This window comes from Kryptolebias marmoratus, linkage group LG22, assembly GCF_001649575.2.
Source record: "Kryptolebias marmoratus isolate JLee-2015 linkage group LG22, ASM164957v2, whole genome shotgun sequence".
In the NCBI taxonomy this organism is placed as follows: Eukaryota; Metazoa; Chordata; class Actinopteri; order Cyprinodontiformes; family Rivulidae; genus Kryptolebias; species Kryptolebias marmoratus.
The window spans coordinates 28425113-28451870 of NC_051451.1; the positions used below are offsets into that span (position 1 = coordinate 28425113).

At 42.2% G+C, this 26758-nt stretch overlaps 2 protein-coding genes across 3 annotated transcripts in view; one reads left to right on the forward strand and one right to left on the reverse strand.

Annotated features, from left to right (window-relative positions):
• Positions 1-5456, reverse strand: part of LOC108247155 (kynurenine 3-monooxygenase) — an 11386-nt gene extending 5930 nt beyond the window's left edge. Inside the window, exons 1-8 of the mRNA XM_017435071.3 lie at positions 5292-5456; positions 5004-5073; positions 4814-4911; positions 4138-4227; positions 3338-3386; positions 1943-2030; positions 430-595; positions 278-349 (exon numbers count right to left, since the gene is read on the reverse strand). Of these exons, the coding sequence (XP_017290560.1) occupies positions 278-349; positions 430-595; positions 1943-2030; positions 3338-3386; positions 4138-4227; positions 4814-4911; positions 5004-5073; positions 5292-5354 (696 nt within the window). The 5' untranslated portion in view covers positions 5355-5456. The remainder of the gene's footprint in view (positions 1-277; positions 350-429; positions 596-1942; positions 2031-3337; positions 3387-4137; positions 4228-4813; positions 4912-5003; positions 5074-5291) is intronic.
• A 1289-nt stretch (positions 5457-6745) lies between these two features.
• Positions 6746-26317, forward strand: ide (insulin-degrading enzyme). Of its 2 annotated transcripts, none has more exons than XM_017435098.3 (25): positions 6746-6876; positions 8810-8994; positions 9217-9424; positions 10467-10636; positions 11449-11571; positions 11668-11780; positions 11964-12126; positions 12335-12427; positions 12739-12830; positions 12917-12997; positions 13172-13275; positions 13815-13917; positions 14672-14794; positions 14886-14968; positions 15866-16010; positions 19079-19189; positions 19374-19494; positions 19642-19733; positions 20017-20128; positions 21422-21589; positions 22042-22314; positions 23254-23315; positions 23439-23511; positions 23592-23659; positions 23751-26317. In XM_017435098.3, exons 1-25 carry the CDS (start codon positions 6791-6793, stop codon positions 23844-23846), a joined length of 3048 nt encoding a protein of 1015 aa, XP_017290587.1. In that variant the 5' UTR covers positions 6746-6790; the 3' UTR covers positions 23847-26317. The 2 variants fall into 2 exon arrangements, with proteins under 2 accessions (XP_017290587.1, XP_017290586.1); XM_017435097.3 differs by lacking the exon at positions 15866-16010 and adding an exon at positions 17018-17162 and having other exon boundaries at positions 23751-23846.
• Positions 26318-26758: the final 441 nt, after the last annotated feature.

The window sequence follows — 26758 nt, forward strand, 5'->3', positions numbered from 1 at the left end:
ATGTAATGTATGAATATAATATACAAGTTTCACTTTTTAAATGGAATTACTGAAATCAATCTACTTTTTCATGATATTCTAATTTTATGACCAGCACCTGTATGCAAAGTTTTCAGCTTAATATGAGCAAAAAGAGCTCTAATGTCTAAATAATCCCTGAGAACTGTTTACTCTCATTTATATAAACAGACAGATTATAGAAAATTAAAATAATGTTTAAACCTTTTCCAGTGCTGCTACAGGAGGCCACACTTTGTTTTTACAGCTTTAAACTCACCAGGTTGGGCAGAGCGATCATCATGAAGGTGTTTCGAGGCCAGATGTGCAGGAAGTTCGGCTTCATTGCAAACTGGCAAAAACAGGAGACAGTAAAAGTTGAATTTACTAAAAGAAATTCCAGAGGAAAACCTCTTCTCCCACCATCCTGACCTCTCCATCCCTGGGCGGCATGGTGAGCTCCATGTAGCCATGAGGGATGTAGGTCTGACTGTAGTTGAAGCGGCTGCGGCGAAGAAACTGTTTACGGACGGCGGAGAAAGCTCCGTCACAGCCGACAATCAGGTCCGCCTGAACCTGCGTCCTGGAGCCATCAGACCTTAAAGCAGACAAGGCATCTGCATAAATGTTCATTTACCTTGATTTATTTCACAGATTTGTCTATGATTATGACATTATCTGAGCCCTGCTGCATCTGTTCTCATTTGCACATTTTTAGGGTGAGTGAACCTAAAGCTGGGTTGAATGATTCTGGGAATGTTGGAAACTTTATGGGAATTAATGAGAGTTTATGTGATTAAATGAGAATAAACCTATAATTTAAAATACTGAAGGTTGGCCTTTAATGAGGATTTAAATTATAGTCGTGGTAAATATAGTTTAGCAGCTTTCGTCTCATTCTGAGTCAGACTCCAGGCCTCGAGGCTCCGCTGTCCTGCAGGTTTTAGGTGTTTCTGCTCCAACACACCTGATTCAAACAGTTTAATCTCCTCCTCACCAAATCATCAGGTTCTAAAACATGCAGGAGAGTTTGACACCTGTGCATTAAGGTAAACAACGGCATATATTTACTCCTGAAAAGGCTGAATGTTTCCTGTGACTCCTAAATTCTGTAAAACTGAGCTAACAGTTTCCTGAGTCATATTTATACCTGTTCCAGAATAACACTAAACCAGATTATAAGGAATATAAGGTATTTCCTGCCGGGAGGAACAGGAAGAGAAGCTGTTATCATGATGCCATCAGGTTGGATCAATCATACGAGGCAGAAAAGGCGACCAGGAGAGGAGAGCTGCAGCCTGAACGTGACGAACTGCTCACACAAAATACTGCATTTAAAACGTTTTAAAGGTGTGGCTCTGACTGCACGATGACTCGCTGCCAATTAGGTTTTTGACTAATTTAAAAACGGGACAACAGAAACGTCTGCTGGAGATATTAAACTGAATTCAATTAAAAAACCTCTGCATGGATTCTTTAATTCACTGCAGTCAGAACGACCTGCAGGAGGTTCAGAGTTAATTGGACTGAAGATTGTTTGTCACATTTACCTGGAGGACAACTGATAGGAGAAAAACTAAAAAAAAAACAATTACAGAGAAATTTAAAAACTAACAAAATAAAGGATAACTTATAAACTAGAGAAACAGCGTTTTCTGTAAAAGACAGATCTTATTGTAAGCCCAAACAGCAGCAGCTAGCTGTAGCACCTCGGTGCAGGAATATTGTAAATGTTCTGATAAAATAAGGGAGTAAAATAACATACAGAACCGACATTAGTGTCGAGGTTTAAATAGCAGTTGAAGACTGAAGCTTTGGTCTTGGTTCAGACAAATCTATCAGAACTAAACTCGATTAACTCGATTCTACAACAGGTAAGATATTCGCTGTTGATGTCTTTTCCACAGAGCTTCATTTCACAAAGTGTGGACTGGTAAGTGTTTACCTGGTGAAGGTCATCAGCCCCGTTTCAGTGCTCCAGTCCTGCAGTTTGTGGTCAAAGTTCAGCTTTGTGTTTGGATACGTCTCTGCCTCTGAGAGGAGAAAATGTTACACACCTGAGAGACACGACAGCAGCTGTCGCGTTAAAATATACAACAACGTTTCAAAGAGCCGATGAAACATGGAGGAGAAGCAGCACAGCCGTCTGTGCCGTCACACTCCAAAACCTCTTCCTGTCAACCCTCACTGCGGCAGCCTGGATTCTGATAACAGCGACGACACATCCAGGCAGTCTAATTAAAGACAGAGCTGAGCTGTCACACACCATCTCTGCTCAGGAGCTCCTCGTTAAATATGAGGATAAAAAAGAAAAACACACATATCCCCTGATGTCCCCTGACGCACCGAGACTCATATAATCTGTAAAAAGCTGAAGTCAGGGAGGATCTGCAGGGCCTGAACTCAGCCTGAAGACAAATGATGGACAAACTGAGTCTCTACAGGGTTTTAATCTGTGAATGAACAAAATACCAACAAGACTTTATAGTTAAATATTTATATGGAAATTAAATACAGTTCATTTACGGCACAATAAAACCCCGATAATCTAAATTAAATTGTTATCTTAAACTTATTAAACTCACTGAGCTGTGAGCATCACAAGTCTCCAAAATGTCTCAAGATGTTCCCAATATTCTTGTACGAGTCGCAGCTCTCATGTCGCAGGAATTTCAAATACGTTCAAAAAATCTGGCATCTTGAACCCGTCTGGAGCTCGTCTCAGTTTAGTTTTCATGAGTCAAAAAAGATGTGAGACAACTTTGGGAGTGTTTGGTGACTGATTAAACCAAACTGTGACTGATTGGAGACAAAAAAAGAGAAAACAGTTCTGCAACACACCCACAGAGACCAGCCCGTCTTTAATTTGCCACTGACTGATCAGAGCCTTCCACCGTCTGCAGAGACGTGAGCTTTCAGAAATGAAGCGAGCTTTGAGGAACCAAAGGAGGCGTGGAGCAGATCTCCAATAATCTGCAGCGCTACTCATTAAACAGATGATCTGTTTCAGATTAGTGATTCTTCTTTAATCGTTTTTAACTGAATGTAAAGTTTCTGTTTGTCGTCAGTTTCTCCTTGGAAAGGAATCTGTTAATTGTTGTTTCGGCTTTGAAACCCTGCAGCCGGGTGTCTCACAAACCATATCTCATTACTCCATCACATCCCTGAGCCAAAGGCGTGTCAGCGATGGACTGACTTCAAGGTTGTTCAAAACGTTATCTACGCCAGGTAAGATATTAACTTTTCTGAAAGAACCCCATCATTAAAGACCAGAACTCTCTCTTTACCGCTCGGCAGCATTTTGTGCTGGTGACCATGAGGCGGGTGTTGAAGCTCGTACCTGTTAGCAGCTCTTTGTTCAGGTTGGCTCGGTCCACAGACAGGATGAACTGAAAGGAGGACAGCACCGTGTTCAACAGCAAATCTCCAGGGTTTTCATTCCCACCCTTATGATTTAATGTGCTGCTCTTGAATATTTTTGTTTAATTTAACCGTGAAGGTCCCCTAACGGGATTAAGATCCTCCATCAAACTGGCAGCAGGAGAACCCCACAACTGTTCTCAGACAGAACGTCCTGGTTTCAGCGAGAGTTCATAATCTCCTCCAGACTTCTGTTTAGTTGACCTTCTGCATCATTTAGTCTCGCTTCTCTGCTGCATCTCTGCTCCAAACTCAGAAAAGGTCAAAGGGAAATGTTAATGTGAGGATTGAATTTGCATAGGAGACAATTATTCCAGCGTGTTCGCCCACAGCCGCTCACAGTGTGGAGGGAAACCGGGTCAGTTCTTCAGATTTATATAAAAACAGACGTTCATAAGGGAGGAAACAATTATACAACATTTATAAATATACAGCTGAAAACAGGTGTTTACTTACAGTCTGACATTAAATCAAATTGAACCTTTCCAGGTTTAGATTGTTTAAGATTCCTGAAATTGTTTCTATTTATTAAATGACCAAAAAATGAGAGAGAAAATTTTTTATTACTTCTCTCAAAGTCACAACTTTACGTACAGTTAGATTGCTGTAAGGGGCCTTTAAACAGTTTGGAAAGTCCAGTTGATGATGTCATGACCTTGGAAGCTTTTGATTGGTTAGCTGACAACGTCTGCGTTAATTAGAGGTTAACGTGTTGATTACCTGTCCTTTCTTCCCATAAGGGATTGGTGACTGCTTCCCGCTCAGAGAGTGGATCATTCTGCCGTTCATGGGGATCCCCTTTGAGACGATCTGAGATCAGAAATCAGACAGAAAATAACTTTAAATATAAGTCATTTCAAGGTTGGGGAGCAGCTAGTTACTCACAGAGAATAAATGTAATAAAAGTAACTGTAATCTGTTACAATTCTGTACTTCTAAGTCTCCATCAGTCACAGCCCAGAGAGACTCTCTTAAAATGATATTGGAGCCATTTTAAAACAATAATGGAGCAATCAGAGTAATCAGAGTACCTTGTCTTTAACCTCAGTAATCAGAACACCTGTACTTAGTAATCAGAGTACCTGCAGTTAGTAATCAGAGTACCTACACCCAGTAATCAGAGTACCTGCAGTCAGTAATCAGAGTAGCTTGTCTTTAACCTCAGTAATCAGAGTACCTTGTCTTTAACCTCAGTAATCAGAGTACCTTGTCTTTAATCTCAGTAATCAGAGTGACTGCACCCAGTAATCAGAGTACTTGCACCCAGTAATCAGAGTACCTGCAGTCAGTAATCAGAGTACCTGCACCCAGTAATCAGAGTACTTTGTCTTTAAACCCAGTAATCAGAGTACCTGCACTCAGTAATCAGAGTACCTGCACTTAGTAATCAGAGTACCTTGTCCTCCATTCCCACATGTCTCAGAGCCTGCCGGCCTCGGAGGGACAAGGCCAGGTTGATGCTTCGGCCCCTCACACTTTTGGCCGTACGGATGTCTGAAACGACACACAGTGAACCTGGTTCTGATCCGTTTCACTCAGGGGGTTCTGTGTTGTGAAACGGGCTTCAGGAGAACTTTGAACGCTACCTTCTCGTGTTTCAAAGACCTCCACCTGAAAGCCTCTTTTGGCGAAGAAGCAGGCGTTCAGAGCTCCGACCTGAACAGGAAAGAGATCAAAACCCACAGAATCACTGCTTTCCACGCCGTTACACAACGAAGTCCAAGGTGCGCTGTCAGAACGGATCACTGTCAGCTTTTGACCCGTTTCACTCCAGACTTCTTCCCACCACGTGGTCAAACAACATTGTTTCTTTGCTCATGAGATAAAGAAATAAAACAATGAGTTAATAATTTACTTTCAATTTCTTTTCTTACCAAACCACCGCCCACCACAGCTACGACTTTCTTATTTGCCTGCCTGCCAGCGGGTTCCTCCATGTCGCCTACGGGTTCTGAGGTAGTCTGACCCAGGAACTGTCCGGTCCAAAGGGGATTTACAGAACTGCTGAGTTAAGATTTAAAAGAGGAGGGGCGATGAGCGTTGAATCAGTCCACAATCAGTTCCTCTTTCTGTCCAAACAGAAACGACAGATAACACGGCAGCCTTGAAGAGAACTAACTCTGCTCACAGCCGGGATTTAAATCACTTCACTGAACACAAAAATACTAATTCAGTCTTTTAGTTTCAGAAACAGTCATTGGTTCTGAATGAAGCCCTTCAAAGACTAGAAGTGAAAACAGCAGAAAAGGTTTTCAGGTCTCATCAGAATAAAATCACAGGCGGGTAAATTAATGATCATCTGAACAATTCTGTGTTTTTATAACTCTGTAATATTACAAGTAAATGCTGAGTCAGCACAGAAAAACATTTTCTTCACAAATGGGGTTCAATTTAAGGTTTTCCAACGATTGGGTTACCAAGAAGTATCGTTTCAACAACTTTCCTTTCTTTTTGTGCTAAGTATGGTTTAATATAGAGTATGTTGAATTAAAACTAGCAATAACATTTAACACTGATTACTGTCTTTTAAATCGACAGACGTTACCAGGAAATAAGCACACAACATCCTGATGTCTCAGTTTTACATGTTGAATAAAATTAAACAAATAAATAAGTTGGGATTCATTTTCCTGTGTTGCTCTTTTAAAGCATTTCCAGATGGGTGGTGTCAAAAACCAAAACAAAAATGATTCTCACTCTGTTCATTTTAATATTTAAAACATTTATTTGCACAAATGTGGACATTTTTATCCTCCCTGATAAAACATATTCCATGTATTTATTTTCTGCTTGTTTATTTGCATGTTTTAACTCATCATTTGCCTGTTTTTGTTGCACGATGTCTCAAAGTGTTTTGAAAGGACCTGATAAAAACTATCAGTATGTATTATTATTATTAATAATAGTAGTAGTTGTGGGAGAAGTAGAAGTTTTAAAAACAGTTCCTCTTCAAGCTTATACTTTCAACACATCATTTACAAGTAAAAACATCTGATTTTACAGTCGAATGAAAATAAGGATTATAATTTGTGTATTTAAATTTCCGCAGCAGAGACGGATTAAAAGGCTTGAAACTTGACGCGACAGGAAAAACCATAAAAGGAAATCCTCCCGCAGGCTAAGATAATCGATACCAGAATCAATGACGCAACAAAATGTTTAAATCAATTGTAGACATTTTTCCTGGTGGAAATGATGTAAAATTCATATTTATGATTATTTTACAGCTGTTACTGTATTTTAATGCATATTTTAAGTAAATATTGGCTAAATCTTAACGCTACGATGCAGTTGAATTGGCAGCTCTGCGCTCGGTTGCTCGGGCCTGTTTAAAGATGGCGCCGTAAAACCCACGGTTTGTTTTGTGCAAAGTATGTTTAAGTGCATTAACCGAACGGCCCACTTTACGAGGTACCTTCAGTCAACAGGAAACGGCGTTTTTGCTATCCCAACGTTTAAGTAAGTTTTGCCAAGCAGATGCTTCAGTTGTTATTGAATTAAAAAAAACTTGTTTTCACATAAAACGACGAGCTGGTTAGCATTCAAACTAACGTTAGCAGTTAGCTTCTGTCCAAGCCGGTCTGTTGACCTAGCTAACCTCCCGGTTGCTAATCCTGTCAGTGTTAGCCTCATTGCTAAACAGCTTCAAGTTTAATTGTAGTTATCTAATATTTGTTTCTCATGTTCAGAATGATTAGTTTCCACAGAGCTGGGTTTGTGTGGTTCTGTGTGTTTGTCAACTTTTCTGACACTGTTGTAACTGAATGAGAAAAGCTAACATGCTTAGCTTCCTGTTGTGAAACATGGGATTATTTATGTGCTTCAGAGTTACCCCAATCTAATCACAGCTGCACGATCAGAACTCAGAGTTTTCTTGTTTTCAGGCAAATGTTTACACATTTTTCTCTTCCTTTAAGAATATATCCCTGTCGATTTGTTTAAGATTATCAGAGATGCTGAAGCTGCTCAAACTGATATAAGGAGTTGTTTAAATCTGCCTCTCCTTTTTTTTCAAAATGAAAAAGATTTGATGCCACGTTTCTTTTGATTTATGCTTCATCCGGTATGACTTTTGCCAACAGCAGTAGTGGCAGCATCAATAGTTTGTGACGTTTCCAGCTGGTTGCCTGCCACATCACTTTAGTTTTTGTTGGACCAGTTTATTTCATGTCTGTAAACAGGTCCAACAGGTCAAATATACACTGGATATAGTTTGGCTTAAGGAATGTTGCGGGAGACAATATAAAAAAAAAAATGCAATAAACTGGTTCACACCCTTGAAACAATGTTCTGATGTAGATCCAGCTGTCGGTCGTTTTAAAAAGGAGTCCATCATCTGCCACACCTCAGATTGTGAGAGCATCTCTTGGTCACAGCTCTCCTCAGATCACCACACAAACCAGATTTAGCTCTACGACAGCCCAGAACTGTTTTTCCTTCCAGTGAAGCTCTCATGTTCTGCGTTTGGATGTAGGCTTTTTATTTTATTTTATTTTTCTAGCAGACACTTGAAGGTTTTAGGCCAAAATAAACACGTGTTCATCCACCCCAGTTACAACTGAAGAAAACCAACCCAACAGCATGATGCTGCCACCACCCTGTTTCACTGTGGCGATGGAGATCCACAGTCTTGTTTCCGAACCAAACGTGCCTTTTAGAACTGGGTTTGATAAGTAGACCTGCACAGAGTTAGAAGAACTTGTGACGAGGGATTTTATTGTTTTCCTCCCTTTCTCCAGGTGTGGGCATCAAGGCCAGAGAGAGTTCGTTGAGTTGAATAAATCTATTATTAGCAGCAAGACATGAATTCATGGTGCTGAAAGATAACTTATAACAGGGCTACTCAACTTCAGTTGCCAGTAGGTCACATATATCCAGTATATATAAATTACTGAGGTCTGGGGGCCACAGGCAATAGTTTATAAAACTTTTTCATCAAGGACAGCAAGTATTCGGTCTCTCACAGTTTTAGGCTCAGAAAAAAGTCACTTTCTTTGGTTAAAGTCTAAACTTCTTGCAGGGATGTGAGTATTTTTGTATTTTAGCTCCCCATTCTTACTGTTTTCCAGGAAAACCTGCAGAAAAAGAGGCATGATTTCACTTATATTTTCTTTTCACATTGTATTCTTTCACCAGTATATTTGTGTCTTTTTTTTAGAGAAGAAGTTTGGGATTCTGGCAGCTTTGTGGTATATAACAGCCTTATCCGGCCTGTGGGCCGCTTGTTGAATGGACCTGGTCTATGACTTATAGCACTCCTTTGTGATATTGATATTTCGCTCACTGATATTGTGATAATGATAAATTTTCAGTATATTGTCCACCCTTATTAAGAATTACAATGTCTTAAACTACACACCAACAGCAGACTGAATGTTTCCCTCCGCTGCAGGCTGGTGTCATCCTTACCTCTCAGAATGACCGATCCAGCTGTGAGGAGGGTGATCAGTGACATAATCCGCTCTCCAGAAGACAAGCGGGTTTATAGAGGGCTGGAGTTCACCAATGGGCTGAAGGCCATGCTCATCAGTGATCCAACTACAGACAAGTCCTCTGCTGCTTTGGACGTCCACATAGGTAAAAGGTTTGTTTTCTAGGAAGGAGGCAAGGACGTGTCAGAAAAAATATTCTAAGGAAATAAATTACTTAATAACAAAACACACTCAACTAATGTTTGTGAGTAAACTGCTGTTTTGTTTCTTTGCTTTTTTGACCACTAATCTGTAGATTTCTGTGCAGATTTTGACTGAATTGTTGTGAATTCAGACATTTGTGTGTCCGTCTCTCCTGCGTTCTCAGGTTCGCTGTCAGACCCAGAGAACATCTCCGGCCTGGCACACTTTTGTGAACACATGTTGTTTTTGGGAACACAAAAGTACCCCAAAGAGAACGAGTACAGCCAGTTCCTCAACGAGCACGCAGGAAGCTCCAATGCCTTCACGAGCGGCGAGCATACCAACTATTACTTCGACGTATCCCATGAGCACTTACAAGGAGCTCTTGACAGGTACTCCTTTAGGAATTATTTAACCTTCTGCTCTTTTACCCTATTTTAGCTTTGTCTCAACAAATATTCATCATTCTCCATGTTCACGTCTGCACAGCTCGTTAAAGTCTTTGTTGGTATAAATTAAAAGCTAATCAGTCTTTTTATACTTCATATTGTTCTAAAATCAAAACAGATGTTTCCTGTTTCACCCCGAGGAGGGCGCAGGTTAATTTATTAAAACTTGCCCCTCTTTGGTTACCAGACGAAGTCTCTGTTGTTTCTTTTGTAACCGTGGATGTGGTTTGTACCCCCACCCCCCGTCAGGTTTGAAACCTCAGGCTCATGATGAAACCGTCGTCTATTGCCTCGCAGGAGACTTTCCTCAAATGCCAGCTGTGTTTGTTTGGACAGGACAGTCAGGAGGTCAGGATAAGCTTACCTGATTAGGAATGAATGACAGCATAGAGAGCACCTGTCTGTGTCACAGATGCTCATTGTTCTCGTGTCCCAGTGATTTGTGAAGGCCATCTGGACTCCAGGGGCAGGAAAGGACAGTGCAGAGGAAGCTTAATTATTGATGATTGTTCCACTGAAAACATTGTCTGAAAGGATCGAGTTTATCTCTGTTTTACCCAGTTTTTATCCCCATGTTATAACTGCATAAATGTCAGTTTTGTGACTAAACATTTTTATTAGCAATTAAAGAGAAATCTTGGACATGTTGCTTTGTCGGTTTGTTACGGGCTAATAAACATGATATATCAGTGAACTTCTCCCAGTTAAGAGAACTAGGAATAACACTGTGTGCTACAAAGGCTCATGGTGCTGTTGCTTTTGGGAAATGTAGTTGAAATAAGATGGTGGATGTTTATTTGCTTTGTGTGCCCTCATTTGCATGGCATTTGTTCAGACCTGGAGCTCATGCAAATGGCTTTTAGTGTGTGAACAATTGTCCTGTACACGCTGACAAAACTGGTCAGGAAATGTACCAATTTACAGAGTTTCATAATGTCAAAAACCATCGTTTTCTGCCTGTGTGGATCCTTCGTTATCTCCGCAGGTTCGCCCAGTTCTTCCTGTGCCCTCTGTTCGACGAGAGCTGTAAGGACAGAGAGGTGAACGCTGTGGACTCGGAGCACGAAAAGAACCTGATGAACGACGCCTGGAGGCTTTTTCAGCTCGAGAAGGCCACTGGCAACCCGAACCACCCCTTCAGTAAATTTGGAACAGGTAGAGACCCTCAGTAGTTCTGACTGCAGGTGTTGAGCGGCTTAGCTGGGTGGTTCTGTTTGGTTCTGTCTGGTTCTGCTCAGACCCAATGAAGACAACTGGAAAATGATCTGTGCTGAGCTGCAATTTTGAGGCAATAATGTACAAAAATAAAGCAGGTGGTTAAGAGTTTGGGTTAGCTGATTTAATTTAATCGCACAAAATAAATCTGCCTAATTTAAAGGGAGAAAGCTGCTCAGTGTTTGCTTCATGTTAAAATCAAACAATGTGAACAACTTACAACCAAATGTTTTGTTCTTCATAATAAGAATGAAGGAGTTTTAGTCACAGGAACCAGAATGACTGTGCTGAGCTCAGAGTAACCACCTGATGGCAGTCTTGAATTATATCATCAGAACATCAGATGGGTAGTTTTAGGACAGTTTGTCATTTAATACACAAAATGGTTAAAAACTGAAGGATCAGGTGTTTGATGATGGCCTCCCGAAAACTAGATCAAACCTGTAGAATTTATATCCGGTTTATGACGTGTTGCTTCATAAAAACAATCTACAGTATCATAAAGAAATGTTTCTGCTGTTATTCTCTTTGTTGAACATAAAGCTTTATAATTTATTTCTCTTAGTAATTACTGCTGATGTGTTTCTGTTAGTTCATCCTTAAACAATAAAAGCAGGTGACTCGTACCCTTTTCTTACAGTAATCCTGAACTTTAATCTGAAAGATGGTTTTTATGAAGCGGCTCTGATTTTCTCAGTTATGTATTAATATTTAAATAGTTTTTAAACTGATAAATTCACCGTTTCTCACAGGTAATAAACTGACGCTTGAGACCAGACCATGTAAAGAGGGGGTTGACATCCGTCAGGAGCTCCTAACTTTCCACTCAACATATTATTCTGCTAACCTCATGGGGCTGTGTGTGTTGGGAAGAGGTAAGACTTCTGATTTTTTCCCCACAAACAGAATTTGTAAAACCTGCAAAAAAACAAAAAAACGGCAGTTAAGGAGGATTTCCTCGATGTTTTCAGAGTCTCTGGATGAGTTGACGTCTATGGTGGTGAAACTGTTTGGAGAAGTGGAAAACAAGAACGTTCCTGTCCCAGAATTCCCTGAACATCCCTTCCAGGAAGAGCACCTCAGAGTGGGTCACTCATTGGTTTCTTTGCTGTTCGCTCCAAAAACCTTTGCTGTAGTGCCAGATAATGTGTCGTAGTTTATTTGACTTCACTCATGTTTTAAGACCATAATGTCAAGAAGTTTTCTCTGCATCGTGGGGAGAATTTGACAATCAAATAATGATTATTTTCCCTCTTTTCTTTTACAGCAATTCTACAAAGTGGTTCCCATTAAAGACATTAGAAACCTGTATGTAACGTTTCCCATCCCAGACCTACAGAAGTACTATAAATCTAACCCGGGACATTATCTGGGACATCTGATTGGTCACGAAGGACCTGGGAGTTTGTTATCTGAGCTGAAGTCTAAAGGTACGACGACACAAACCTTTTAAAGATTATTATCCATCATTGGGTTCTGTTTAACCTCATCTGCTACGCTAAAGACTTTGAATCGAAGGCCAATATTTAACTGATTGAGCCAGCAGAGTGTTGGTCCCTTCTTCCACCGTGTGCTGAAATGAAATGTTCACCCTCTTTCTGTAGTAATAGAAGTAATTTAATGTGAATTCTTCCAAAGGCTGGGTGAACACACTCGTCGGAGGGCAGAAAGAAGGAGCCAGAGGATTCATGTTTTTTATCATCAATGTGGACTTGACTGAGGAGGGCCTGTGTGAGTATGAATGAACTCAAATAAGCAACTATTCTATTAACCATCTTTTTGCAGTCTCATTGAATTCTGAGTGTTTGGGACCAGCGAGTCGAGCAGCCGTGTTTTAAGTGGCCAATTTTGGAAAATCCCAACCTGTTTTTGTGTGCATGGTTTTCAGATCTGCGTTCTAAGCAGTGCACATTATTCACCCACATTGGCCCAGTGTGTGCCCACCGTGGCTGCCTTCGACCTGCACTTTCAGGGCTGTCGGCTGTATGTGTTTCTGTGTAGAAGTCTGAACGCAGTCACTGAGGTGTGGTCTGTCTCTGCAGTGCACGTTGAGGACATCATCTTTCACATGTTCCAGTACATCCAGAAGCTCCGCACTGAGGGGCCTCAGGAATGGGTCTTTGAAGAGTGCAAGGTGCTGTCTGTGTATGACTGCATTCATACATCATTTCCTCACAAAACTATCTTCCTTATCATGCTTTGTTCCGCTCGTCTCTGTAGGATTTAAGCAAAGTGGCCTTCAGGTTTAAGGACAAGGAGCGACCCCGTGGATACACCTCGAAGGTGGCAGGTTTGCTGCATGTAGGTTCCAGTTTTCACCTCATATTCAGTCAAACTTACAGCAGATTAGATGTAATAATGAATTTAGATGTTAGACCAAAATCTCCTTAAACATAAATGTTTCCTCCGGTGTTCTGCAGTTAGTTCCTGCAGGTTCAGGCTGTCCTGTTTGAACACCTTTCTGGTCTGTTGCAGTACTACCCTCTGGACGAAGTTCTTGCAGCCGAGTATCTTTTGGAGGACTTCAGGCCGGATCTGATCGAGATGGTGCTGGATAAGCTCAGACCAGAGAACGTCAGGTTAGTAGAAAACGAGTCTCTGTTCAGGTCAGGGTTGGTCCAGCCCTCCGCTGCAGTCCTGGTTCCTTTTCTGGTCCTTTGTGAAAATTAATCATCCATTCCTGTGTTTGACTGTAACTCAGATATCCAATAAATGACCAGAAGTTATCATTTTAAATAGCTAAAATAACAACAATAATAATAAACGTGTGGGGTTTTTGTTATGAAAACAGATTTAGAGCTGCAATCTACTGATCCTCAGTTTGATTATCTGTGTTAGTTTTTACTTTCCTCAATATAACTTTGAAATATTACTGCAAAGCCTTTTTATTTGGCAGTAAAATACAGGAATAAAATATAAATCAGGAGGTATTGTTTTAAATGAATTTGCACCAACAATCAGTGAATTAAATACAAGCAGTTAATTTTAGTTTGTGTTAAAAGCAGAGAAAGTTTTTTTTTGTTCTCTACCTTTAAACTGGCAGCAGATTTTACTGGAAAGGAGCCCAAAGTCTCTGACAGGATGTGGAAGTATAAACGGGTCTGTTTTACCTCGGCAGAGTTGCGGTGGTGTCAAAGTCCTTCGAGGGGCAAACAGAAAAGAAAGAGGAGTGGTACGGCACGCAGTACAAGCAGGAAGCCATTTCTGAAGAAACCATCCAGGTAGGACTCTACAAACCCCTGACGCTGGTGTCTCACTGAGCTGAGACGAGTTGGACGACCACACTCACACGACCGTCTCCAGATTTTCTTTCTGGTGTCTCTAATCCATCTCACAAGCTGGATGTTGACTCCTGCAGGAGCTCAGCTCTGACAGAAACATCTTCAGCTCTAAAAAAACATGGATGATAGAAAATAATGATTTAAAAACTGATCCAAATCTGCCCGTTTCCAAGTTAAACTGCAGCAGATTAAATCAGCTGGTTTGTCAGAAAATCACTCAAGGTTGGTTCTGAAATAATGTGCATGGTCTAAATTACAGCTCTGCAAGCCGTGCACACATATGACTTTACAATAATCATAGAAGAAGCTGAGTTATTAGTCTTGAGGTAAAACAAAAAGTCTGCTTAGTTAAACTACCATCCATTTAAAAATGTCAGTTTTATCTGGATTTTTTAAATTCAAGTGGATTACCAGAAGACTTCCTCTTTAGTTTAATGTTGTTGGAGCCGCTGTGGTCATGTCACATTATATTTAGCACAGAGAAGACTTCACCCTCCCTGTGAAGATGTGAAGGGAGTACATGATGTCTGCAGGACACCGTTTTATGGGTTAAAGTTTTCAGTTGTGACACAGAGCTCTGTGTCGGCACAAAGTTCACAAACACAAAACTCAGAGAGGCTGCAGTTCAAATCTTTCCCCAACCGCAGCCCAGGCCTTAACGGTTGGATAAACGTGACAACTTCCTGCCTTTCAGACATGGGCAAATGCAGACCTCAACGGCAGGTTCAAACTACCCATGAAGAATGAGTTCATCCCCACCAACTTTGAGATCTACCCTCTGGAGAAAGGCTCTCCTTCAGTTCCTACGTTGATCAAGGCGAGTTCTCTGCACTTGGAACGGGTTTTCCTTTGGATTAATGAAACTTTCATTGGAAACATTGAGTTAAAATTAAATCTGTTTCTTCCAGGACACTGCGATGAGTAAAGTTTGGTTTAAGCAGGATGACAAATTCTTCCTCCCCAAAGCATGTCTGAACTTTGAGTTCTTCAGGTGAGTATTTAAAAAGTTGTCCTGAAGTGATTATTAATATCTTGAAGCACTTGTTATGTTTTTACTGCTCCAGCCTCAAAGTACTAAAGTAAAAGTGCAGAAAATTAGCAGTGAAAACAGAATCAGCTGTTGTAGCCACTTCTATTGATGGAAGTGATAATTTAACGTTTAGTAGCTCAAATGTAGAACCCCATTAGGAAGAAAAGCCCTTTAAAAATACTCAGATTTCCAGATACAGGCAGGAGTAAAGTTGTTTGGAACTGGGCAGCCATCTGCCTTGACCGCCTGGGTTTGAGAGGAGATCAGATCAGGCCCAGAACCTCCTCCTCTCTGACAACGGGAACACCTTGGGATCCTCCAGGAGGAGCTGGAGGTCCGAGGTTCCTGGACCTGTCACCTCCACAAACCGACCGCTGAACCGTGGAAATCCATCACTCAGAATCTCAAACAGCTGGTTTTAACAGAACTGAGGGTTTCTCACGTTCTGTTTTTTTTAATACCATAGCTTCTTCGGCCATCTTTTCAGAATTGTGAGTCATAAATGCAAACGATCTTCCTGCGTTTATTTTCAGATAATAAAGCAGCTTATTCCTGTTTTCACTGCCACCAGCTGGACTGAAGTTAGAACAAGAAAACGCTCCCACATGTCTGTGCTTGTGTTTGTTTGTTACACATGTTTACCAGCCCAGGATTATTTATCATCACATCCCTCCTAAACTCTTAGCAGGAGAACTGATATTAGAGAAGATTAGTTTTTACTAATATCTGTACGGTTTTATTCCTATAAGCTGTATTTACTGGTGTATAAACTGTTTTCTTGTTCATTCATCCTGTAATGCAAACAGAACTGGAGCTTTGTTTTAAGGCTTGATGTGACCAGTACAATTCTTTCTGCAGCCCGTTTGCGTATGTGGACCCGTTGCATTGTAACATGGCATATTTGTACCTGGAGCTCCTCAAGGACTCCCTCAACGAGTATGCATATGCAGCCGAACTAGCTGGCTTGAACTATGACCTCCAAAATACCGTCTATGGGATGTATGTAAGTATTCAGAATCCCCCACCTCCACCCGTCCTCACCGCAGACCCTCACCATCCTCAGACTGGGCTCCCGTGGCTCAGCCAGCCCTGGGTTAACGGCTCTTATTCAGTCATTTCTGTGACCCAATAAGACCTTTCTATTTATCGCACAGTGCTGTAGGAAACATCTGCAGCACGTTATTGTTAATGACGTCAAATTGTAGCATCTTTTCCTACACGATTGGAGGCTGTTCTGTATGAAAGCCAGTATCTCACTTGGTGACTAAACTTTACAGGACAGTTGTTAAAAATACTCCAGTTTTCAGATCAGATGTGATCTCAGTGAGTCTGAAACAGGAAGCTCAGAACGATGCTTCTGGTGTGAAGATGGCGTTCAGACTGGAAGAACCAGAAACACGCAGGGCCTTAAAATCCACGGCCTTCTGGTCGTCCTGACGACGAAGTTTCTGCTGTTTTTGGAGGTTAAACTTTAAGTTTTAAGTAGAGAACAGAATATTAATCCAGACATGAGCGCTGTGTTATGCTACACCAAGATAATTTGGCAAGTAATTTTTCTTAAATTCGCCCTTCAGCTTGAACAAAGAGATGGAGCCACGTTAGAAACTCCTCCTGCAGCGGAGTGAGATGCTGGCTTCACCCGTGGAGCTGAGAAATAATTGTTCTCAAACCTTTTCTAACCCAGGGTTGACTGTCCAAGCTCTGTTTTATCCACATGTTTTTTTCTTCATCACTTCCTTTACCCTACTCATCTATCACCTGTGAAATCCTTAGGGTTACCTAACCCCCCCAGGTGAATAATTCTTATTAAAGCCCAATCAGACAGCAGTCGTGGCATGAGTCTGTCCGAACTGTTGCAGGACAGAAAGCTGGTTATGTGGCTGCATATACATACTCTTCTAATCGTTCTTCTTGCTTGACTTTGTGGTGTAGTTTTTATTTTTTGGCTCTTCCTTCGTCACAAACAAACCTGTTGTGTTTTTTGTTCGTTCTGTTTGTTCCTTCCATCAGTCGCTACCTTTACGCAGACCCCCTGCACTGCAACATGACCAACATGTTACTCAGGTTACTGAAGGATGATTTAAAAGAGTATACATATGCAGCCCGGCTGGCCGGGCTGGTGTATGACGTAGCCTCAGGGATGAATGCCCTCCTCGTAAGTAAGCTGTTTGCAGTCTGAGCTGGTGAAGGGTCCACTCTGGGTTTGAACGGAGTGGAGATGCTTGGTTTGCTGCGCTCGGTTTGACTGTGTGATGTGTTTTTATCCAACTTGTAGAAGTTTTTCTTTTTCCAAGGACCAACTTAAAGGGATATTGGAGACAAAGTCGTGTTCTGTGTAAAAGTTATAAGCATCTTACCTGTTGTAGATGGCTCTTTGAACGGCCTCAGTTTGGAGAAACAGAACTCATATCTGGCTTTTAAAGAATAACAAATGAAGGGAAGGATTCATTTTTGTCCCGGTGACTCAGAGAAAACGGCTCAGGGCCAGAATGCATCCCATAATTGTTTCATTAAATTCTCTCCAGCTGTGAATCCTTCAGGTTCTTGAATTATGAATCAAATAATCAACATTTAATGATGAGGCAGCCAGAAGCTGCGGATGTTTCAGAGTCAGAGGATGGAAAACAGTATTTCATAAAGCTTTAAACCGTCGTCATGTTTGCATGACGTGATTATTCTGTGGTTATCTAATTCGGCATTTCATGTCAGTTCATCCAGACTAGGAGGCAAGTTATCATTATCACAAAGGATTAAAAGAAACTGCACCTGCAAACTGCATGCAAAAAAAAAAAACTACATTTGACAACCAGCTGTGAACGTTGTACTCCTGACAAATTCCCTGACAGAATAAAATACTGAAGCAAAAAACACGTCCCCACCTACCAACTAGCCTTATTTCTCTGCCACATTCATCGAGTTTAATCCTTAAACTTTGTATTTATCACAGATCAGCGTCACTTCAGTGTTCTGCTATAAAAACGTTTTAAACCCAAACATCATTATTTAAACCTTTATTTGGTTATTTTGGCAGAAATATAATAACATTCCTGTCAGAAGTGCCTCCCTCTTTTCCAAACTGAGGAGAGTTAAAAAGTTTCTTACAACAGGTAAGATAATTATTCATAACTTTTACAGAGAGCTCCATTTCAAAATGGTCAACATATCCCTTTAATGTTGTTATAAAGAAAGTTTGGTTTATTAAGAGTGAACCCAGTCATGGTTGTAAAACAGATGAAATCAGCCTCTAAGGTGGATTTTCCTCCCAGAAAGAGTTTAAAGTTGAACTTCCTGTGAAGTGATTTCCTTTCTGTTCGTCTCTTCAGAAGTAAAATAATTTCCCCGCCGCTCTGAGGCTCTTCTGTCCTGCAGCCCACATTAGTGACCTTTTTGTTTCCGTGGTTTCTGAACACGACATTCTGCGTTTCTTATCGAGTTGTGAATGAAGCAGGTTGTTTTTCTTTGTGCATTCAAACATTTTAATTTCCACACTAACATTCTGCTCGCTTTGTCCCGACTCAGTAACCTGCATTTTTAAAGCTTCTTTCAGCAGTGAATTTATGAGCCGTGTGTCCTCAGAGACGGAGGCTGAGCACACTTTGTGCCGCTGCAGGTAATTGATCTGAGTCAGCGGTATTCCAGCCGCTCGTTAAGGTCAGAGACGCTGGGATGCATTAATAGGTGTCACCGCAGGGACTGAGAGTGTGGCTGGTTTGCTGGATCAGACTGTTAAAAACAAAAACGGCAAATAGAAGTTTAGAATATTTCAGCTGGTAACAATTACTGTGAGCAGCTTCTTGGAAGAAGCATTCTGTCAAATTATTTTTCTCTGTCAGGCTTGTTAGTGAAACCCATCAGGCCTGTTATCTGCTGACCTGTGGAGGCAGAGTTATAATCCGAGTTCTTCAGCTCGGTCAGGTTTATCCCAAGTGGACACCCTGCCGTCATATATTCACTGCTGAATGTTGGTTACAACATCAACAAAGATAACTGTCATGTTTGTTTGTTTTTTGGCTCATTTTACTCTCGTTTGTGTCCGTAACGCTCCTCGTCTCCTGTCACTGTCTGCTGCAGCTGTCAGTCAAAGGTTACAATGACAAGCAGCACATCCTGCTGAAGAAGATCATTGAGAAGATGGCCACCTTCGAGATCGACGAGAAGCGCTTCGACATCATTAAAGAAGCTGTAAGTGACTGTTCGGGTTCGGGACAGTTTACCTTTGACTCACAGATCTAAACAAACTGCTCTAGATTAATGAAGTTAAATGAGTTTATTTTTTGTTTTGGGAACTTTTTTTCTGGCGCAGAGCCTCAGTTTGTTGCTTTTCTGTGACTGTTTCTCTGGAATGAAATGTTTTCTCTCTCCTCAGTACATGAGGTCTTTGAATAACTTCCGAGCCGAGCAGCCTCACCAGCACGCCATGTACTACCTCCGTCTGCTGATGACCGAGGTCGCCTGGACCAAAGACGAGCTCCGAGAGGCCCTAGATGGTGTTTCTCTTTTTCCCTTCATCTCAGCCTCCTCTTCACTTCTTGAGACAAACAAATTAAACACAGAGCCAAGATAAAAAAAACCTTCAGAGCTCTCATAACTGACACTAAATCCTCTCTGTAGTAAAACGTGTTTGTGTTTTCCAGATGTAACTCTCCCACGCCTCAGGGCCTTCATACCTCAGCTGTTGTCACGGTTACATATTGAGGCCCTCCTCCATGGCAACATCACCAAGGAGGTTTGTTCACGCTCAGATTCTCTTGCTGAAATCTGATTTTTGTTACCTGTTTGACTCTGAACGAGTCCTAGCAGCGGTACCAGCTGTGACACACATGGATGATACTGATAATTAAAACGTTTCTGCAGAAATGATGATGGCTGTCGATGCAGCTGCTGCCCTAAACTTCTTCACTTTGACATTTTCGTGTATGATCTGCATAAGAAGGGTTACCGTGGTAACCACACTTGTCTGTCACTCAAACCTGCTGAACCTTAAAGTGAAATGTTTTCTCGTCCTGCAGTCTGCTCTGGGGATGATGCAGATGGTGGAGGACACGCTCATTGAGCATGCTCACACGAAGCCCCTCCTCCCGAGCCAGCTGATTCGCTATAGAGAGGTTCAGGTTCCAGACGGTGGGTCCTGTCTCACACACACACACACACACACACACACACACACTCTTTAATGTTCGTTAATCACTGGTTTTCTCGGCGTCCATGCTGAGCCCGGTGCTCCTGCGCTTGTCATCGCTGACGCTCGGTTGTGTTTCTGAAGAGCTGATTGAATTCGGTGTCCTGCGTCCTCCTCAGAGGAGCAGAACAGTCGCTGAGGGGAAGGCGGACGTCATCGGGCGACTTGTGTACACACAGAACAACACACACACGCAGAGGAACCGGCGCTGGCGTTAGGATTGAATTAAATAGTCGGGAGAAGAGAAGCAGAGGCGTGCAGGGCCACCTGGTGATTTCCCAGGCTGAGCTGCAGACAAGAAGCAGATGTAAACAGAACCAGTCTCTGACCCGACTCGGCTGAATTCATTAAACAAGAACTCGAACATTTCCAACACTCGGGTTCTGCTGTTAGTTCAGCTAACGGTCCAGTTCACGCTGAAACCACACGACGTCACAAAGATCCGACGGGCGTCTGGAACCAGTTTAAGTCTCCGTGAGAAATGAGAGACAACTCAACTAAGATGTGACTGGAAACAGAAAAAAGAGAATAAATTTCAATCAGATTCAGATTATTTGTGACTAAACTGTGATTAATAAATCTGCAGGAATGTTGTATTTTTTGCAGCTGTAAACATGTTGGAATCGTATTTCCTTGCAGGTTTCTGTCTCCAGCAGTCACCCCCTGAGTTTTTAAGGTGTCTGAATAAATCTTGACTCCAGCTGTTGTGAACACAGAACATCAGTGTTACTTCCTGTGCTTTCGAAGTGAAACCTTGAGAAGATGTTCAGGACGCCTCTGAGCACGCTCAGTCTGTCGCCCAGCTTCACCTCGTCCTCTGCTCAGAGTGAACTTTATCACCATGAACTGCAGCTGAGAAGGAACAGAGCCAGAGGAAGAAGAATGTCTCCTCTCCACGTTCTGCTCGAAGGAAAAAGCTTGGACGGCGGATAAAATTAGAAATAAAGAGGCCAGTTCTGAAGAAGTGAGATGTTTACGTTCAGCAGGAAGCTGCTGCTGTTCTGGAGAGTTTCACAACTGTCCTGTGTCTGAACTTTGATATTTAAGTGTGAAATGCTGAGAATCTTTTTCCTTTCTTCAGACCTGAAGGACATTCAAACTAATGTCTGTACTTATGGGTTTATTAAAAGTTTATTTAATGTTTGTTTTAAAGAGTGGAGCAGCTCGAATGCTTTTCTTTGGTCAACACTGAAAACTTACAGCACATAAACACCCGACTGCTTTGTCTCCTTCAGGCGGCTGGTACGTTTATCAGCAGAGAAACGAGGTTCACAACAACTGCGGCATCGAGATCTACTATCAGACCGACATGCAGACGACCCATGAAAACATGCTGCTGGAGCTGTTCTGTCAGATCATCTCTGAACCCTGCTTCAACACGCTGAGAACCAAAGAGCAGCTCGGTGAGTCCAGAAACTGTCTGAAACCAGTTTGGATCAGACTGAACCTGTCCTGTTTTAGGTCAGGCAGGAGATTTCTGTTTGGTACAATAATGAGAGAGAATTATTTATTTATTATTTGAAGCAGCACCTCCACCCTGCATCATGGGATAAAGTGACAGAAACAGAGTTAAAGTGTCATTTTGTGGGTTTTATGTAATCAAGCAGCACGGGTATGTTTCTGTGCAGAAATTAATAAATTTCTGTTTTAGAAGATGAGTTGAGAAGTTTGCTCTTGTCTGGATCAGATCAGATCAGCCAAACCGCTGCTGTCCTCTCTAACGGCTCCTGAATGCTTCAAACCAAATGTCCTCTAATCTCTGTTACCTCTGGGTTTGTTGCAGCTGATGTTACAGACGGTTAATCAGACAGACAGCTCCGTTTAACACATTCCTCTCCTCAACCCCCCCCCAAAGGTTATATTGTGTTCAGCGGGCCTCGGCGGGCCAACGGGGTGCAGGGCCTGCGCTTCATCATCCAATCAGAGAAAGCGCCTCACTACCTGGAGAGCCGAGTGGAGGCCTTCCTCTGCACCATGGAGAAGACTCTGGAGGAGATGAATGAGGAGGCCTTTCAGAAACACATCCAGGCCCTGGCCATCCGCCGCCTGGACAAGCCCAAGAAGCTCTCTGCTGAATGTGCCAAGTACTGGGGGGAGATAATCTCCCAGCAGTACAACTTTGACCGAGGTGAGGCCTCCGAGCGTCCTCCTTCCAGACCGTCTGACATTAACGAGGCAGGGTAATGCATCGAGCTGCGCAGATGATTAAAGCTTGGAGTTTTCTGCAGCCCCTCTCAGGAGGGCAGAGATGGACTGTGGTGGTCCACTGACAGGCTGCTCAGGAGGCTCGGCTGTTTCTGATGCTAATAATCAGACAGGAAGCTCATATTCTGACGCTAATAATCAGACAGGAAGCTCATATTCTGATGCTAATAATCAGACAGGAAGCTCATATTCTGATGCTGATAATCAGACAGGAAGCTCATATTCTGATACTAATAATCAGACAGGAAGCTCATATTCTGATGCTAATAATCAGACAGGAAGCTCATATTCTGATGCTAATAATCAGACAGGAAGCTCATATTCTGATGCTAATAATCAGACAGGAAGCTCATATTCTGATGCTGATAATCAGACAGGAAGCTCATATTCTGATACTAATAATCAGACAGGAAGCTCATATTCTGATGCTAATAATCAGACAGGAAGCTCATATTCTGATGCTAATAATCAGACAGGAAGCTCATATTCTGATGCTAATAATCAGACAGGAAGCTCATATTCTGATGCTGATAATCAGACAGGAAGCTCATATTCTGATACTAATAATCAGACAGGAAGCTCATATTCTGATGCTAATAATCAGACAGGAAGCTCATATTCTGATGCTAATAATCAGACAGGAAGCTCATATTCTGATGCTAATAATCAGACAGGAAGCTCATATTCTGATACTAATAATCAGACAGGAAGCTCATATTCTGATACTAATAATCAGACAGGAAGCTCATATTCTGATGCTGATAATCAGACAGGAAGCTCATACATTCAATGCTGAACTTATTATTTTCCAGACTACCTGAAACCTATGATGTCCAAACTTCCTGTTTTCCTTGTTTTACAGACAACATCGAAGTAGCTCACCTGAAGACTCTGACAAAGGAGAACATAATGCACTTTTATCGAGTGAGTATTAGAAGAAGGCGTGTCCTGTCGGTGAGGCGCAGGTCGTCAGCCGAGTGCTTTTAGACGAGGATGAAACCGAGTCGCAGCTTTAAAGTTACCGACCATAATGCTTCCTCCCCTCAGGAGCGTCTGACAGTCGAGGGCCTGAAGAGACACAAGGTGTCCGTGCACGTCCTGTCCAGAGAGATGGACTCCTGTGAGTATCTGCTGACCCGGTTCTGTTGGGTCTGTCTGTGGGGTTCTGGGTTTGAAGCTGACTCGTTGGTGTGAAAACAGGTCCGATCGTCGGCGAGTTTCCTGCTCAGAACGACGTCAACCTGGCTCCAGCTCCCTCCCTGCCGCAGGTAAACCCCGTGACCTTTGACCTTTGTTTGTTGCATGGTATTAAAGATGGGGGGTTGAACTTTGACCTTTGCGGTTGTTTTGTCCCCTCAGCCCACGTTGGTTCAGGACATGACGGAGTTTAAGAGGAGCCTCCCTCTGTTCCCTCTGGTGAAGCCTCACATCAACTTCATGTCTGCCAAACTGTGAGGGGGCGGAGCCAGCAGGTCAACGCACGCCGCCGCGAGGAGGGAGGGGGGGCGAGCGGCCCCAAATCTGGGCTCCCCGCCCACTGTGTTTCCAACCAATAACCCCCCAAACCTTTCCCTTCTCCCATCAGGAGGACGTTCACCTGACTGAGCCTGCATGACTGCGTGTGTGTGTGTGTGTGTGTGTGAGAGCTCTCCTCAGACTCACCTCATCTTTAACGTTTTCCCACCTGCTTCACGGCTGCTGTAGAGGAAGTAGAAAAACCCAGAAAGTACCCGGAGCTTCACCGACGCTGCGTTTGATCCGTGGGTTCATCCTCAGAGGAGCTGTCGTAGCGTTTTAATTTGTTGGACTGGAGTGTTGGCGTGTGGCTGTAACCCCAGAAGAAGAAGAAACGGATGCATTTCTGAAGCCTTGCTGTCGTTCTGAAAGTTTGGAGCTGCTTCACCGTCACCCTCACTGATTGTTTGATTCCATTTACACCTCAGGGGTTAAATCCATGCTGTTTTTAGTTTCCACATTGAATTTTAACAGAAAATAGAACCGGAGAACCGGAGAACCTCACCTCGATGCGGTGAGACCTCCTGGCTGTCATCTCTGCAGACATCGGGGTTCTTCTGACACTGTGCACGTGACACTTCCTGCAGCTCGTGCCTTTTTAACGTGGGGGTGGGGGCGGGGGAGGGGGGGAATCCTTGTCTGGTTTGGGTCTGACCTCCCCTGAAAAGCTGAATGTGCTCTGGCTCCTTCTGGGTAGATTTAGGAAGAAAAACATGGTTTTGTTCCTGACTTTAAAGGAACATTCCGGCCATTCTGAAGTAGGTTCTGTGGCAAACTCTCAACAAATATCTTACCTGCTGTGGATAGCTTTTTGAACTAATTAGTTTATTTTTAATTTTATGTGTCTGTGATGCAATCAGCACATTCTGACAGATCAGAGTAAATTATTACTGCAGGAATTTTAGCTAACGGCTAATTTTCAGTTTTTCTCTCTGGACCTGGATCTGCTCCGACCGGCCATTTTTAGCTCATTGGTACAACTGGAGCAGAACCGGTCCTGGTCCCGGTCCTGGTCCTGGTCCTGGAGCAGAACCGGTCCTGGTCCCAGTCCTGGTCCCGGAGCAGATCTCCCCCATCTTTAAACAGATCAGGACTTCAGTTATTTCAGCACAAATATTACTCTACTGGCAGATTTGACTCTAGGTGCTACTGCTAGCTGCTGCTGCTTTGTGTAAAAACCTGTAATGTGAAACTGATGTAAAGATTTATAAATCAGCTTTTGCACAAACCGCAAAGAAACTTTACTTATACAAAAAAATGTGACATTGGTGCAAAACTATTTAGAGTATAAGTACTTACATTTGAGTACTTGCTGATACTAAGTACTTATATGAGTACAAATAAATACTTTATACTTCTTACTGTTAGTAGAGCCTTAATTAAAAAATGTGATTTGTTACAGCAGCTGATTTATATGTTGAGAATTTGTATTTTCAACATTTTCTTTTTCCATTAAAAATAATTTATTTTGAGATATCGGACCGATACCTGGTGCTGGTTCTGGTTCTGGAGGTTGGTATCGTTGTAAGGCGACAACAATCAGCTTTGGTCTTGGTCAGGTTCAGACTAGCCGTTAGCTCGTCGGTTCATCTGCAGCAGGTAAGATATTAATTCTTCACACCTTTTCCACAGAACCCCCTTCAAAATGTCTGAAATATCCCTTTAACAGCTTGGTTTGATGTCAAACGGAGCTAAAAAAAAGATTTATTGTTTTTCTGAAAATATGCACGTCTCTAAGCAATAAACAGAATGTTCTGGAGGGGGAACCAGGTGTGAGGTGGCCTGGCGTGTGGTTCTGCTCCGGTCCGGTCCGGTCTGAGGGACGGCCTGCTCTCTCAGGTGCTTTCCAGAACCCCTGGAGCTGATTGAGTCTCTGTTCAAACAAAACTATCATTTTTTGTTTTGGTTTTCGGCTGAATCCTAACAGAATAAATCGGGTCGGGTCCGAACGGCCAGAACTTCTACATGATTGTATTCAAAGCTTCAACATTTCCCAGCATTGTTTCCATCATTTCAGCCGTAGAAAAACATTTCTTCTCGTTTTTTGATGTTTAAACTCCTACTTTTTATTTCCCGGTGGTGAAAATCCAAAGACAAGCAGCAGCAGTTAGCGTTAGCACGTCCTTCACTCCCGCAGGAAGCAGCTCCGCAGCAACTAAAGCAGTTTTCAGTGTTTTAGAGAAAACTAGCAACATTACATATCAGGCTTGGGTCGGGCCGTGTAGAACTTACCTTGTGAAGTAAAAACTAAGTGGTTTGTTTTTGTTTTAGGAAATGAATTTTTAATTTGATTTTATTTTTTCGAATGTCTTCGACATGATTGTTGGGCTGGTTGGTTCACGGGGAGATGAAGAGTGCTGAGATTTTAAAGGCTTCTGTGTTTCTAAATAATAAATAAGTGAATGAAAACATGCTTGTTGTTTTCTTTGGAAAAAATACATTTATTCATAGATATGATGCCAAACAGCAGATTTAAGGACTTTTTCACATGAATTAATTCCCAGCAAATCAAAACTTTTACATTTAAGTCAGTTTTGAAAAATTAACACTTTTTACGTCACGCTAAAAGGATTCTTTGGAGGTGTTGTTCTGTGTAAATTATGAACTTTTTAATATTTCAGTTAAATCGAGACTCTGGAGGTTCATCCATCAGTTTTCTGATCAAACAGGAGTTCAGAGTGAGGGGGTGGAGCTTAGAGGGTTTCTCCACCCTGACTTCAACCAGCCGCCATCTTGAGTCACCAAGTTTCCTGCTCCTTCTCATGGCACACACACAGCTGTGCCTCTGATTGGCTCCTTGTGCTCAACTTTTAACCAATCACTGGTCATTCATCACCAATCCCCTAAATCTG

Coding starts and splice junctions, on each gene's coding strand:
- ide (XM_017435098.3), top strand. CDS start 6,791: ATGTTTAAGTGCATTAACCGAACGGCCCACTTTACGAGGTACCTTCAG. Junction 12,428..12,738: donor CTTGACTGAGGAGGGCCTGT/GTGAGTATGAAT, acceptor CTGTCTCTGCAG/TGCACGTTGAGGACATCATC. Junction 12,998..13,171: donor AGGTGGCAGGTTTGCTGCAT/GTAGGTTCCAGT, acceptor GGTCTGTTGCAG/TACTACCCTCTGGACGAAGT.